Source organism: Emydura macquarii, unplaced genomic scaffold (genome assembly GCF_026122565.2).
Source record: "Emydura macquarii macquarii isolate MOO-44397 ecotype Brisbane River unplaced genomic scaffold, CSIRO-AGI_Emac_v2 contig_582, whole genome shotgun sequence".
NCBI classification, from domain to species: domain Eukaryota; kingdom Metazoa; phylum Chordata; order Testudines; family Chelidae; genus Emydura; species Emydura macquarii.
The window spans coordinates 93022-105293 of record NW_027130719.1 but is presented as its reverse complement, the minus strand read 5'-3'; the positions used below and the strand labels follow the sequence as shown (position 1 = coordinate 105293).

Below are 12272 nucleotides of genomic sequence, written 5' to 3'. Positions count from 1 at the left end.
GGGGAGGTCGCTCTCACCCCAGCCCCCCATTACAGCCAGCTAATTGTCCTCCCGCACCATCTGCCGGTGTTTCCCCTCCTGTGCTCATGGCGCACCCCTCGGTATTTCAGCCCCTGCACTGACCTGGGTTGGGTTCAGACGGACATTTGATCCCTGTAGCAAGGCGCTGTGGCCTTCCTCGGCGCCCGGGCCCGAGGAAGGGTCGCTCTGCCCCCGCTGGACAGAACCAGGCCCTGCAGGCCCAGCCACTCGGAAGCAGAGGGGCGGAGCCAGGCCCAGGGCAGGAAGTATAAAAGGCCAGCCCAGCAGCTTAGTTAGGGGGAATCTGCTGCTGGAGGCAGATATGTCTTCCCGGTGGCTGCGGCCTAGGCCTGACCCAGGGTCTGCGGCCGTTTGGTGTAAACATCCCACCACCTGGAGCCGCCAGACCTTGCCGAGCCGGCCAGGCCCTAGCGATTGGAGGGCGCTGCCCAACCCTGGTGACTGTGCAGGGCTGCTGGACCCTCATAGCTGGGAGAAGCCAACCCCACCCGCTGGATGGAAGAAGCCCCTGGAGGCCGGTCCTGACCTGGAGAAGCTGCCTGACACCAGGGAACCCCGGGAGCACCGTGACCCAGAGGCTATGAAGAGGCCAATCGATTATTTGTCACTAGAACAGTTTGCAACCTGTTCCCCTTTTGTCCTGGAAGTTGAACCTTTGGGGTCTGACCAGCCGCTTGCCCCAGCAGCTTTTCTCCTTGCGGTTCCCTTTGCAGCTCAGCCCTGGCCCATCCCATTCCCCGCTGCCACCCCCAAGCTCCCCGTTCCCAGAGCCCATCCTAGTGCATTACGCACCAGCCCAGCCTTTGTCTGTGGAGCCGATTCCCCCCACGCCCAGCGGATGCTGCGGCTGTGCTGGATTCACGGTTCGGGTTGGTCGCTCATTCCCGGAATCTCGCTTGTTTTTTTAACTTCATTTTTATTCATTGCTGGCTCCAAAGCAGCGAGCGAGATGCACCAGGCCGCTCAGCAGCACGGAGAAGGGGAGGCGGGGACTGCATCCGTATGAGGTCACTGGGGGCAGGGTGATGGGGAGAGGGTGGTGCCTGCAGCAGTGTGAAGTCACAGGGGGCGGGGGATGGGATGGGGCGGGGCCTGCAGCAGTGTGAGGCCACAGGGGGCAGGGTGATGGGGAGGGGGTGGTGCCTGTAGCAATGTGAGGTCACGGGCTGGGGGATGGGATGGGACTGTACCTGCAGCAGCATGATGTCGTTGTTTTGAGTCTTTTTGTTGTGTCGCAGGTGGGGGAATCTGGTGGCACACGGGGATCATTTGTCTCTGTTCCTGTTTTTTTTATGTCATGGGCCCCCAGATGTACCATGATCTTGCTGTGAGAGCCAAGAGCAACATGTGGTGCATTAGGGGCAGGGTGAGGAGCTGGGGGAGGGGAGCAGGGACAGTGATATGGGGGGACGGGGCAGCCTGGGGCTCTCAGGCTGGGATCTCGGACTCAGCTCTCGGCCTGAAAACCCTCACCCCACTGCACGCCTGCCGGCTGCCATCCAGCCCCGGGGCTGGGCACCTGCTGGCTGGGGAGGTGGGAATGGGGCACAAGGGGCCTTTCCCCTCTAGGCATTGGGGTCCCAGCCAGTGTCTTTCCATCCCCCTGTCCTGTTCCTCTGAGCGCCTTCGCTGCCTGGTGTCCTCCCGGCCCCTGGGGCTCAGTTCCCTACATCCCAGGGACCCCCCGGCTAGATCCAGTCAGGGTTGGGGAGCTCCCCCAGATCCGATCTTCTCCTTCCCTGTGACCTACGACCATGCCAGAGCTCCCAGCCCCCCATCGCCTGCTAACGCCTGACCTGCCCCCCATGCAGAGACACTTACTCTCCATTGCAGTGAGCGGCTGTCAGCACGAAGTTCTTTGACACCAGGAACCCTCCGCAGCGGAAGATATTATTTCCATTTTGTATTTCCAGATAGGCCATGTAGGGACTGGAGCGGGGCTGGGCTTCCCGTCCCCCAACGATCTCAGCTGAGGAGGAACCATGTTAACATAAAGGGCCCCATTGTCTCCCCGGGACAGACTGGGACCGAGCTGCCTTTCCCACAACCTCAACCCACGGCCCACGAGTGATGCTTTCCCTGGGGGATCCCTGTGCCTGGCTCCCTGCCGGCTGCCCAGTTCCCCCCCAGACAGGATGCCCCGTGGGGACGGAGGGTGAATCTAAAGCTCTGACATCGCTGAGTGGAACTTCGGCCCCAAACACACCAGGAGTGGGTCTGTGATCGCATGGCCTGAGTTACTGAATTTCTCTGCTGAAACTGATTCTTTTGCTTCGTTTTGGGAGATTTTCAGAGGAAAATTTTCAGATTTGGGCCACTGGAAAAAAAGTAGGTTTTGGGTTGAATGTCTAAAGTCCAAATTTCCCCTGGAAAAATAACAAAAGACCTTTGGTGATCAGCTGTGAACAAGTCTTCCCCGGGGTGGGTGTGTTGGAAAATCTCAGCATATGCTGCACTTTGCTGTTCTCTGCATTATGCTGGCGCCTAGACCGAGATCAGGACCCTTATTGGGCTGGGCACAGCACAGACCCCGACCGAGATCAGAGCCTGCCCAGTTGTGCCAAGCTCTGCACAGCCCCACAATCCCTGCCCCAAACAGCATCCTGTCCAAACAGACACTGCCAGAATCCTGCTTCCCATTGTGCAGATCGGGAAATTGAGGCACCGGGCGATCGTTCCTTGACCTGCCTGAGGGGTTTAGGTGCTCGGTTCCCGTTGGCATTCTGTGAAACTCCCAGCCCCGGGTTTGGGCCCAAGATTCCTGCAGGGAGCAAGGACTGATGCGGGAAATGGTCCCAAATTTCTTGGGCGCCAGCCCTGTGCGTCAACCCTGCAGCTGGCATTCCTGTGTGGGGCACGGGTTGGCAGAGGAGTCCCCACAGAGCCCAACCCCATGGGCTGCCCTGAGAGTTCCAGCTGTGGGGTTACCTAGAGCCCCCTTGGCCCAGCAGGATCCACACTGCTGCCCTGCCAGGAGAGGGACCCACTCCCCACAGGTGTCTGTCCCCCACCACTCACCAGCGCATTCCCCAGGGGGCAGACCAGGATCAAGAGCTACATCATCAGAGCCATTCAGGGACAGGCACGGAGCCTCTGCCTCAGCCCTGGGAGCTATATGGACTGGGAGAGGAGGGCAGGGCCTGGTGACCACAGAGGCACAGACCCTGCTGCCTGGCGACCCCCACCCCAGGGGGGGCAAAGGGTAGAGAAACCCCTTGGGGAAGCCTCAGGGTACAGCTGGAGTCCTCTGTGCTCTGGTGCCCTAACCACCTGGCTGGGGAATGAGGCACCCCTGGATGGAGAAGACCTCAGTGGGGACGTGTCTAACAGGATCAAGGAAGCCGACTCACAGCTGGGCTCATCTGGGGGCCTTCCTCACCTTGGCCCAGTCGTGCTCAGCTCCCCGCCCGTGTCTGCGTGCTGGGGGCTGTGGGTGACAGCCCCGGATCTCAGTGGCGGGCAGGAATGCAGCTCTTTGATCTTTCTCACAGCAGCCCAGGCGTGGGCAGGGGCGGGCTGGGGAGAGCCACCTCCGGCCCCCCATCACAGTGACCACAGTGGGAGGGTTTCTGAGAAGCCCCCCGGAGAGTCTGTGACCAGGTGAAGGGGATGTGGCAGCATGTGTGAGGATGTAGGGCCAGGAGCTGTGTCCGTGCAGTGCCAGAGGGGAAATGACACAGCAGAGATACAGAGAGAACCCAGGCATCCAGGCCCCTGCCTAGCTGGCTCTAACCACTAGACACCACTGCCCTCCCCAAGCCTGGGATATAGCCCAGGAGTCCTGGCTGCCAGGAAATGATACAGCAGATACAGAGAGAACCCAAGTGTCCTGGATCCCAGCCCCTCCCCCCCACCCGCTGTAACCGCTAGGCCTGCTCACCATCCTGCCTCAGTGGCCACCACACACCCAGGCCCCGTCACCACACCTTCACCATCCTGCAGTCCTGCAACTCTCCTCGCAGGCCCTTTAACTCCTGCCAGCCTCCTGGCATCCCTTCTCATCCCTCTGAAGTCCCTGAAAAGCCTCCAGCCTCCCCTTTAATTACCACAGTGGTCACCTCTAATTCCCCAAACCTCCCCTTTAATTCTCCCAGCCTTCCCTTTAAACCCCCCAGTATTCCACTTTAATTCCCCCTATCTCCCCATTAATCCCTCCAGCCTCCCCTTTAATCCCTCCAGTATTCCCCTTCAAGGTCTTTGGCTGGGGGCGGGGTGGCTCCAGACTCCTCAAATCCGCTCCCGGCCCCGCCTGTCGGGAGTGGAGCAGCCTCTGCTCCCCCTCCACCCGCGACAGGAAATGACGTACGACATCGAGGCGGACGTCGCTGCCGTTCACCAGAAGTTGGTTGGTTTGTTTCTAGGGGCGGCGTGAGTCTGGCTGGGAGCGTCCGCAGGGTGAGCGGGGTCGGACGCCTGAGTCCCCCGATGGGGTGAGGGGGCGGGGCCGGACGCCTGGGTCCCCTGCTCCATCCCTGCCTCTCCCCGGCGCAGGCGGCGATGGGGATCCCGCTGGTGGCCAGTCGGGGTCGGTGCTTCAAGTGAGCGACCGAGCTGGGCGGCCCGGCCGGCGGGGGCAGGTGAGCGGCGGGGAGACCCTGAGCTCCGAGCACCCCGGGACCGGGCTCGGACCCCCCGGGTTCGGACTGCATGATATCAAGGTCAATGACTTCTCGCAGACAACGCCCTTCGTCTCTGTGAGAACGTGCAGGAAAGTGGAAGCAGAAGGAATGACTCTGAGCCCCTAAAAGACAGGAATTCTGCCGAGGATTTACCAAACTCCTGATACCCAAACCTACGGAATCCATCCAGTCACGGTGTATTGCTGTCTGTGGGTTACGTGTTAGAGAACAGCTTTGTTCTGTTAAAACGCCATGATTCAGTACGGTGTGACAGCTGTTTCTTTGTAAAAAATCCACCTTACCTAATACTGAGAGACTTCATCATCATCATCATCAATGAATGTGCCCAGCAAACTGTCCCCGGGCATGCTGACATGATTTTAAAAAGAAGGGTCTGCGTGAAAGTTAAAGGGGCTGTTGTGCCAAAAATCACTTTAGTCCCTTTGAAAATCTGACCCATGGGACTTTTGACTGAGTGTCTCCCCAGTCTGAATATCAGGCTGCTCATACATAAGAACCTCTCCTGCCCTCCTGGAAGTGAGCGGTTATTTTTACATTGATTTTTTGTAGAAATGGGAATGAAGCTGGTGTTCTGTCCAATGTCAAACCTATATTTAATCCCATATGTCTCCCAGGGGGAAACTAAATCTTTTCTCCCTTATCAGCTCATCACACAACTGCCCAGTCAAACAGATCTTCCGCTACAATGTGAATGTCAAGCCAGGCAGATTCTTTGAAAAGTGAGTTCCAGGGCTAATCACCTTCTCCAGAGAATTCCCTGCCCCTAGCCGCGCCATCCCCCCACACACACCCAGAGCACACATAGAAGTTACTGCTAGCATGCAACAGCTGATCTCCTGTGTTTCAGTGCTGTCATGAGAGAGGGAGCGTGAGTGAGCAAGAGAGTTGTGTGCTTCACCAGAGCTGGGTTTTCAGCGCTGCCCCGTGAGCTGTGACTGCCTCTGGAGGAGCAGACGTCACTGGGACTCTGCACAGAGACCCACCCCTAGATCAGTGGGGCCGAATCTGGGCCTTTGAAACTGAAAGCAAATAAAGATTAAAAAGGAATAAAATTATGAATCAACTCACCTGCCTTTTAAACATGGATCATAAATATGAGGAGATCATTCTGACCTGCAATTTTCTCTGTTTTCTTAGTTTACTGACCTCCGTATGGATTTGGCTATCTAGTCTGTCTATCTGCATCTGGAATCCAGCATCTCAGGACATCCAATAGGTCTCTGGATGTGACCCTTGGACCTTTGACTCGGAGCAGTGAGACCATTCAACATGTGTCACGCTCTCTGTCGGAGTGGCGCAAAGTGCCTTCCTCATCTGACTCCAAGCTGAAGAGCTGATTTCCTGAGAATTGTCTAAATGCTGTTTTGTTCCCCCTGGGATAAGATCCCTGAAATTCACTCTCTGTAATGAGCTACCGCTAAAACTGGGCTGGGTCAACCATTAAACAATGCTCTGTAGGGAGTAAGAATGAGAGCAAGGAGGGTTGAATTATCACAGGATTTAGGTACCCAATCTCAGCAACAGTCAATGAAAAAGGCATGTATTTAGACTCAGGTTTTCAAAACAGCTGAAGGAGCTAGATACCTTAATGTCAAATGATTTCAAATCCCCTACACTCCTTTGAAGCTCCCAGCCATAATTTATAATTACCACAAGATAGCAACATGGCCAGCTAGATTTAAACTTCACTAATAAATTAATACAGGCTTGGGAATGGGAAAGTGGAGTAAACACCCTGTCTATGATTTGTCAGTTTGGTTCCTCTGATTTGTCTCCTAAGTTGAAGGAATCTCCCTCCCACCTTCTGCAGTGAACACCAATGAAAAGAATTATTTTAGCTTCTATGCAACAGCAATGTCTTCCTTGAGTGCCCCCTTAGCACCTTGATCATCCAATGACCCCACTGATTGTTTCTCAGGCTTCCTGCTTCCAATATATTTAATCATTTGTTGTTGTTGTTAGTTCTTGTGTTCTTACCTAGTTGTCGATCAGTTAGGTCCTGATTATTTGACTAGGAAATCAGCCAGACCTGGAGTCTCTGCCTAAAGTGAAGCTCCAAAAGGATGGGGTACAATTGGGTCATTTGCATCATCTTCACCCCCACCAATGTCCTTGAAAATCCACTTCACACGTATTATACCCAAAGTCCTTTCAAGTCCCCAGTATATCCCATCCTACAGTAGTACATAAACATTTGAATTTTTAATACAATGAACTCCAAAGATGTGAAACTTAATTCCATAAGGTTTGTCATGTATATTACCGGACACTATCCTATCTGTCACAGCGATACTCCTGCAATATAATGTCTCAACCCCTCGCTGCACTTACTCAACTCAGATCTTCCTCTAATCTTACTTCCACCTATATAGAGTTGGCTCTTTTTTTCCTTCTTATCCCTTCCAGTCTGTCTTGAATGCAATTCATCAGAGACTCTGCAGTGAATCAGACCTTGTAGTATGTAGTGTAGTATGTAGTACTTGTCAATCTAGTTTGGGTCTCTCATCCCTTTTCTTACCCTCCGGTTCTAGGAGAAACTGCCTGTTTTGTATCTATTCTTCCTATATCCTTTTCACATGGTCAAACAATCTGTGACTGGATTCCCTCAGCTTTTCTATAACTGGTACCACCTTCACATTTCCCCTAGTTCATTCATTGTAAACATGGTCCATCAATGTAACTCCAAGCATCCATCTTTACTTTTTAATTTTCCACGTTATTCAAGATATGCTCCTGTCTCTTTGTCAGTGCCCAGAATTTGGAACCCTGTGAAATTTAAGGCCTAATTAGTATCTTGTAGATCTCACTTTTCAATTTGACAGGTTTAGTGAGAATACAAATGCTCATATAAATAGGAAAATAGTGCCCATCCAGCAAAATCTTTTCTCCTATGACTATGTTGAACACATGAATAACCTTATTGAAATTAAATATTGTGAGTACAGATTACTAACATGAATATGAACCTGTCTGCAGTATTGGGATGGTGCATATTGTTGATTAGTCTTAATAATGCAGCTGGTCTATAAATTGAAGTCTTGTAAGCATCCGCTGGAGTTCTAACTGCAGACAGTCTGTAGGAAAATGTCCATTTACTCTAAACACTCAAGTGTGTGCAGTATCGTGTCTATAGAAAAGAAGACGTACATAAACATACCAGATGGATGAAAAAGCCCATTCAGCAGAGGCCGCTTCTTTATCTTCCTATAGGCTTATCATAAGATAAGCATGATGGTTTTGGTGAACCAGTGCTGGGAGGATGTTCAATGCATGTACTGGTGGCATGAAAAAGACACATAATTAGATTATGGCATTTCTTGCCACTTGAAAGACACTGAGACCAAAAACGTATCAAAATTAATTTAAAGATTAAGATAAGAAAAATATTCAGGGTTATTATAATTAATTATAACATATTTTGAAGGGATATTAAACATCATGTTTCAGGGATTAAGCCAATATCTAATAATAAACAATTGTACTGTGGGGGCTGATTATCCCACATCTGTCTACAGTGAAACTTACTCTGAACGTCTGCTTCTGGTCATTGTCCGGAACAGGACACTGGACTACATATGGCCCCCATGCTGGATTCACTACGGCAATTTTCATGTTTCTATCACACAGACAATGGTAGAATTGAGCAGTTTTTTTCAGCAGAATCTGGGACCCACAAAGATCTCAAAGTACTTTGTATGTATTAATTTGGATCCATCTATAGTCCCAAAGAGTCCACATAACACAGTCAGTGTTAGGATTAGCAGTATAAAGTTTAGTTTTGTATAAGTATTTAGGCCTGTATATCTGCCTGAGATGATATTCCGGGCCTGCTGCTGGGCCTGCTTGCCCTCCTAAAACTCAAGTTTTCAAGGTACACAGGTAAACAAAGAACAAAGACATTGTATGTTGTTCTCGGCTTGTAGAAGAGTTCCAGACGGGTAGCGGTGAAGTAATTTGCTCTGACCACCCACTCTCACCTCCAACTCAATGGTTGTCATTAAGCCTTAATTACCCGGCTTTATATGTTTCCTATTTGCTGTATCATTTCTACCAACTGCACCTGAGGAAGTAAGCTGAAGCTCACGAAAGCTTATGCCTGCTGAAATTAAATTTGTTAGTCTTTAAAGTGCTACAGAATTCTCGTTGTTTTTGCTCTTGCCTTGTTATACTTGTAAAGGAAAAGACTGCAGGATCTTATTCGGGGGATAAGGCAATATGCCACATTTATTCTAAATAAAAAAATCTTAAAAAACTATAATATTCACATATTCACACACCCATTCATAACCAAGAGTTCTGTAAACAGTTATAATATAATTCCCAGTCCTTATTATGTGTTGCTCAAGACAGCCTATTGGCCAGGTATGCTGAGCATGAGGGGTGGGAGCAGGGCCTCTGTTACTGCGTAATCTGATTCTCTATGATGATTGCAGAAGGAATCCAAAGTTTCCATGTTCTCACCTCGTCTTTATAGTGCTTAATCTCCATACAATCCTATGAGAGTTGCTGTGTCATGCAACCTCCAGATTCTGTATGGTACTTAATCACCAGTCAATTACAAGCATGACCTCTCCGCTTCTTCTTTCACACTTTGTTCCATTCTCAGGGTGGATTCTACCGTGTTTTAGAGTTGTTATCTTCATTCTTTGGCCTTCAGGGTCAGAATGATAGTTGCAGCTGGCATCTTTACTCCACCTCTTTGTTGTCCAAATGGTTTGGGCTGTCATCTCCCCTTATTTATTCACACCCTATATACCCAATCCTCACACATACACAAAAAACAGTTAATCAAAATATTTTTAGATTCAATAGTACAAGGTTCAGAAAAACAACAAAATGGAGGAACCTAACAAAATGGAATTCACTTATGTCAAGGAATAACAAATTCCATCATTAAGCAATATTACACTTTAAAGAATAATCATTATTATATCAATCTTCAAAATATAAAGGAAAAATCTCTCTACATCTATTTCTATTTTACTCAGGCAATTAAACAAGGAATCTGATTTGCTTTTAGAATTCTTACTGTGGCTCACAGCCTAACCACCACTAGATGGCTATTCTTTAGTACTGTGAGATGAGATAAGGGATGTAGTTAAAAAGTTTCAAGGTGTAGCGGAGGTTTGACATATGAATGTACAAATGAAGGAAAGCTCTGACTCCTCTTCAAGACGGATGCTAGAGCCAGGTCAAGCAATCACTTGGGAGGAGGAAGGGAGATAAAGAAAGGTGTGAGAATGAAACACTGAAGGACCATAAAGTGACATTGGCCAAAATGTAACCTTGCTTCCAATCTCACACACGGGATACAAAAGAGGAGATACCAAAACCCCTAGACTCAAGACTCTCCAAAATGTAATATGACTTCTGCTTTATGGAACCCTATTTTATGTTTAAAATGGATATACCACTACAGGTCCATTTGAATTTTTCATTCAAAGTTGCAGAACTTATAAGCACTTTGTGCCAAAAACAGCCAGCTAGTGTTCTTTGGCTTTGTTATTAAGCATGTAATCCTTTGGGTCCCTCAATTATTTATAAAGTTCAATATCTGTTTAAAGACAAGAGGAAAGGGTCAAGAGCGGAAGGAAACTATCGGCATATTAAGATAAGTTTATGGGAAAGGAAGGCTGACTAGTGTGAAGGGCTATGGTTTTATGCTTGCTTGTTTAGCCCCAATTATACCCATTGCATTGCCTGCAGATTGGACTCTGGACTCTCGCTTTCTGGTGAACTGTGTTTAGGAAATGGGAGAGATGGGACAGGGAAACCCTAACACACTGACTGTCCAACGAATCCTCCTCCTCCCATGTGGGTTCCCTAACCACTGGGATATGGGCTATCCTGATGTGGCTGGATCTCAAATACTCCTGTTCAAGCCTTAGTCCCTTTGTGTATATAGCCCTACCTGGGGAGCAAACCAATTGGTCCCACCCATTATTACTGAAATCCCCTTGAGACTTCAATGTGGTACAGTTCAATAAGGTACTAAAATATTAAATAGGGTTTCCAAGAAACTAAGCCAAAAAAAGAGAGCAGAAATTAATAAATGAAGAGATTCTTTGTATGGAAATGGTCAGATCCCCAGCTGTTATAAATTGGCCATAGCTCCATTGCAGTCAGTGGGCCAGATTAAAGAGCTATTCAGAGAAAGGCAGGAGAGAAGTGGATGAATGCCTCAATAGCCTGATGCACAGCACACTCATTTTGAATGTTGGAGACACAGGATCCAGTCCCCCCTAGTCCAGTGACTCTTGTGTATCTGGGGATCTAGCCCATTGATTTCATTAGAACCACACTGATTTAGGTCCACTGAGGTTTTGTCCCAACCTATTTGTCAGTTACCTGAGCTCTGAATGTCTCAAACCCTAGTTATCTACAGTTCAATACTCTATGATTTAAAAATAAATTAAATAAGATCATCAACACTACTTGAGAAAGATCCATTTCCCCAACATTTTCCTTAGTGCTCTTTTCACCTCCTTGTTTTTCAGGCTGTAGATGATGGAGTTGAACATGGGTGTCAAGATGCTGTACTGGAGGGAGAGCATTTCATCCAGCAACACAGAGGAGAGTGAGCTAGGTTTTGTGTACTGGAAAAAACCTGTCAGGTACCATAGACCAACCACAATCAGGTGGGAGCTGCAGGTGGAGAAGGTTTTACGCCTTCCCTCCGCAGAGTGTATCTTCAGGATGGCAGAGACGATGTGAATGTAGGAGACCAGGGTGAGGAGAAATGAGCTTGTTCCAAATATCACAATAGAAGTAAGAAGCACCACTTGATTGGTGAAGGTCTCAGTGCAGGACAGTTGTATTATATGAGGGAGCTCACAGCTGAAGTGGCTGATTTGTCTGGGCCCACAGAAATGCAATTCGAATGTAAAAACTGTGTTTAGCAGTGCATGGAAGAAGCCTATTGTCCATGCGCCACTCACCAGCAGAACACAGATCGCTTTGCTCATTATCTCCATGTAACGCAATGGGTCGCAGATGGCAGCGTAGCGGTCATAAGCCATGGCTGAGAGAATGAAAACTTCAGCACCAGCTGTGAAGAGGATAAAGAACATTTGGGCAATGCAGCCGTGGACAGAAATAGTTTTGTGTTCTGCTAGGAAGTTGACCAGCATCTTAGGCACCGTGACTGAGGAATAGCAGATATCAACAAAGGATAAATGGAAGAGGAGGAAGTACATGGGGGTGTGAAGGTGAGAATCAGCTCTTATCACCAGCATGATAATTATGTTACCAACCAGAGTGATTAGGTAAATAACAAAAAACACCAGGAAGAGGAGAATCTGCATCTGTGGGTCACTGGACAGTCCCAGGAGAATAAATTCGGTCACTGTTGTTTGATTTTCCATTGATATTTATTCAGGAAAACTGTGAGCTGTAAGGAAATAAAATGAAAATAACATATATTAAAAAAAGTGAATTGAAAGGGCCTGTGGAGATAATCTAGTCAGAAGGATGAATGAAAAGAGAGCCCAATTCCAGCCTGTTTTGTGGGGTTTTTTAATAGACATGATTTAAAGAAACAGGTAGTCATAAGCCGTTTGGAATTTGTGTGTTTCACACAGTCAAAATAGG

At 48.8% G+C, this 12272-nt stretch overlaps 1 protein-coding gene and 1 long non-coding RNA gene across 2 annotated transcripts; one reads left to right on the top strand and one right to left on the bottom strand.

Annotated features, from left to right (window-relative positions):
* The first annotated feature begins 4310 nt into the window (after positions 1 to 4310).
* LOC137147945 (uncharacterized) lies at positions 4311 to 8084 on the top strand. Its single transcript, XR_010918391.1, has 2 exons — positions 4311 to 4437; positions 5820 to 8084. It is a non-coding gene; the product is annotated as an uncharacterized lncRNA (long non-coding RNA).
* A 3029-nt stretch (positions 8085 to 11113) lies between these two features.
* Positions 11114 to 12046, bottom strand: LOC137147943 (olfactory receptor 5V1-like). The gene has a single exon (XM_067540367.1). The coding sequence runs from the start codon at positions 12044 to 12046 to the stop codon at positions 11114 to 11116; it is 933 nt and encodes a 310-aa protein (XP_067396468.1).
* Positions 12047 to 12272: the final 226 nt, after the last annotated feature.

Coding starts and splice junctions, on each gene's coding strand:
- LOC137147943 (XM_067540367.1), bottom strand. CDS start 12,046: ATGGAAAATCAAACAACAGTGACCGAATTTATTCTCCTGGGACTGTCC.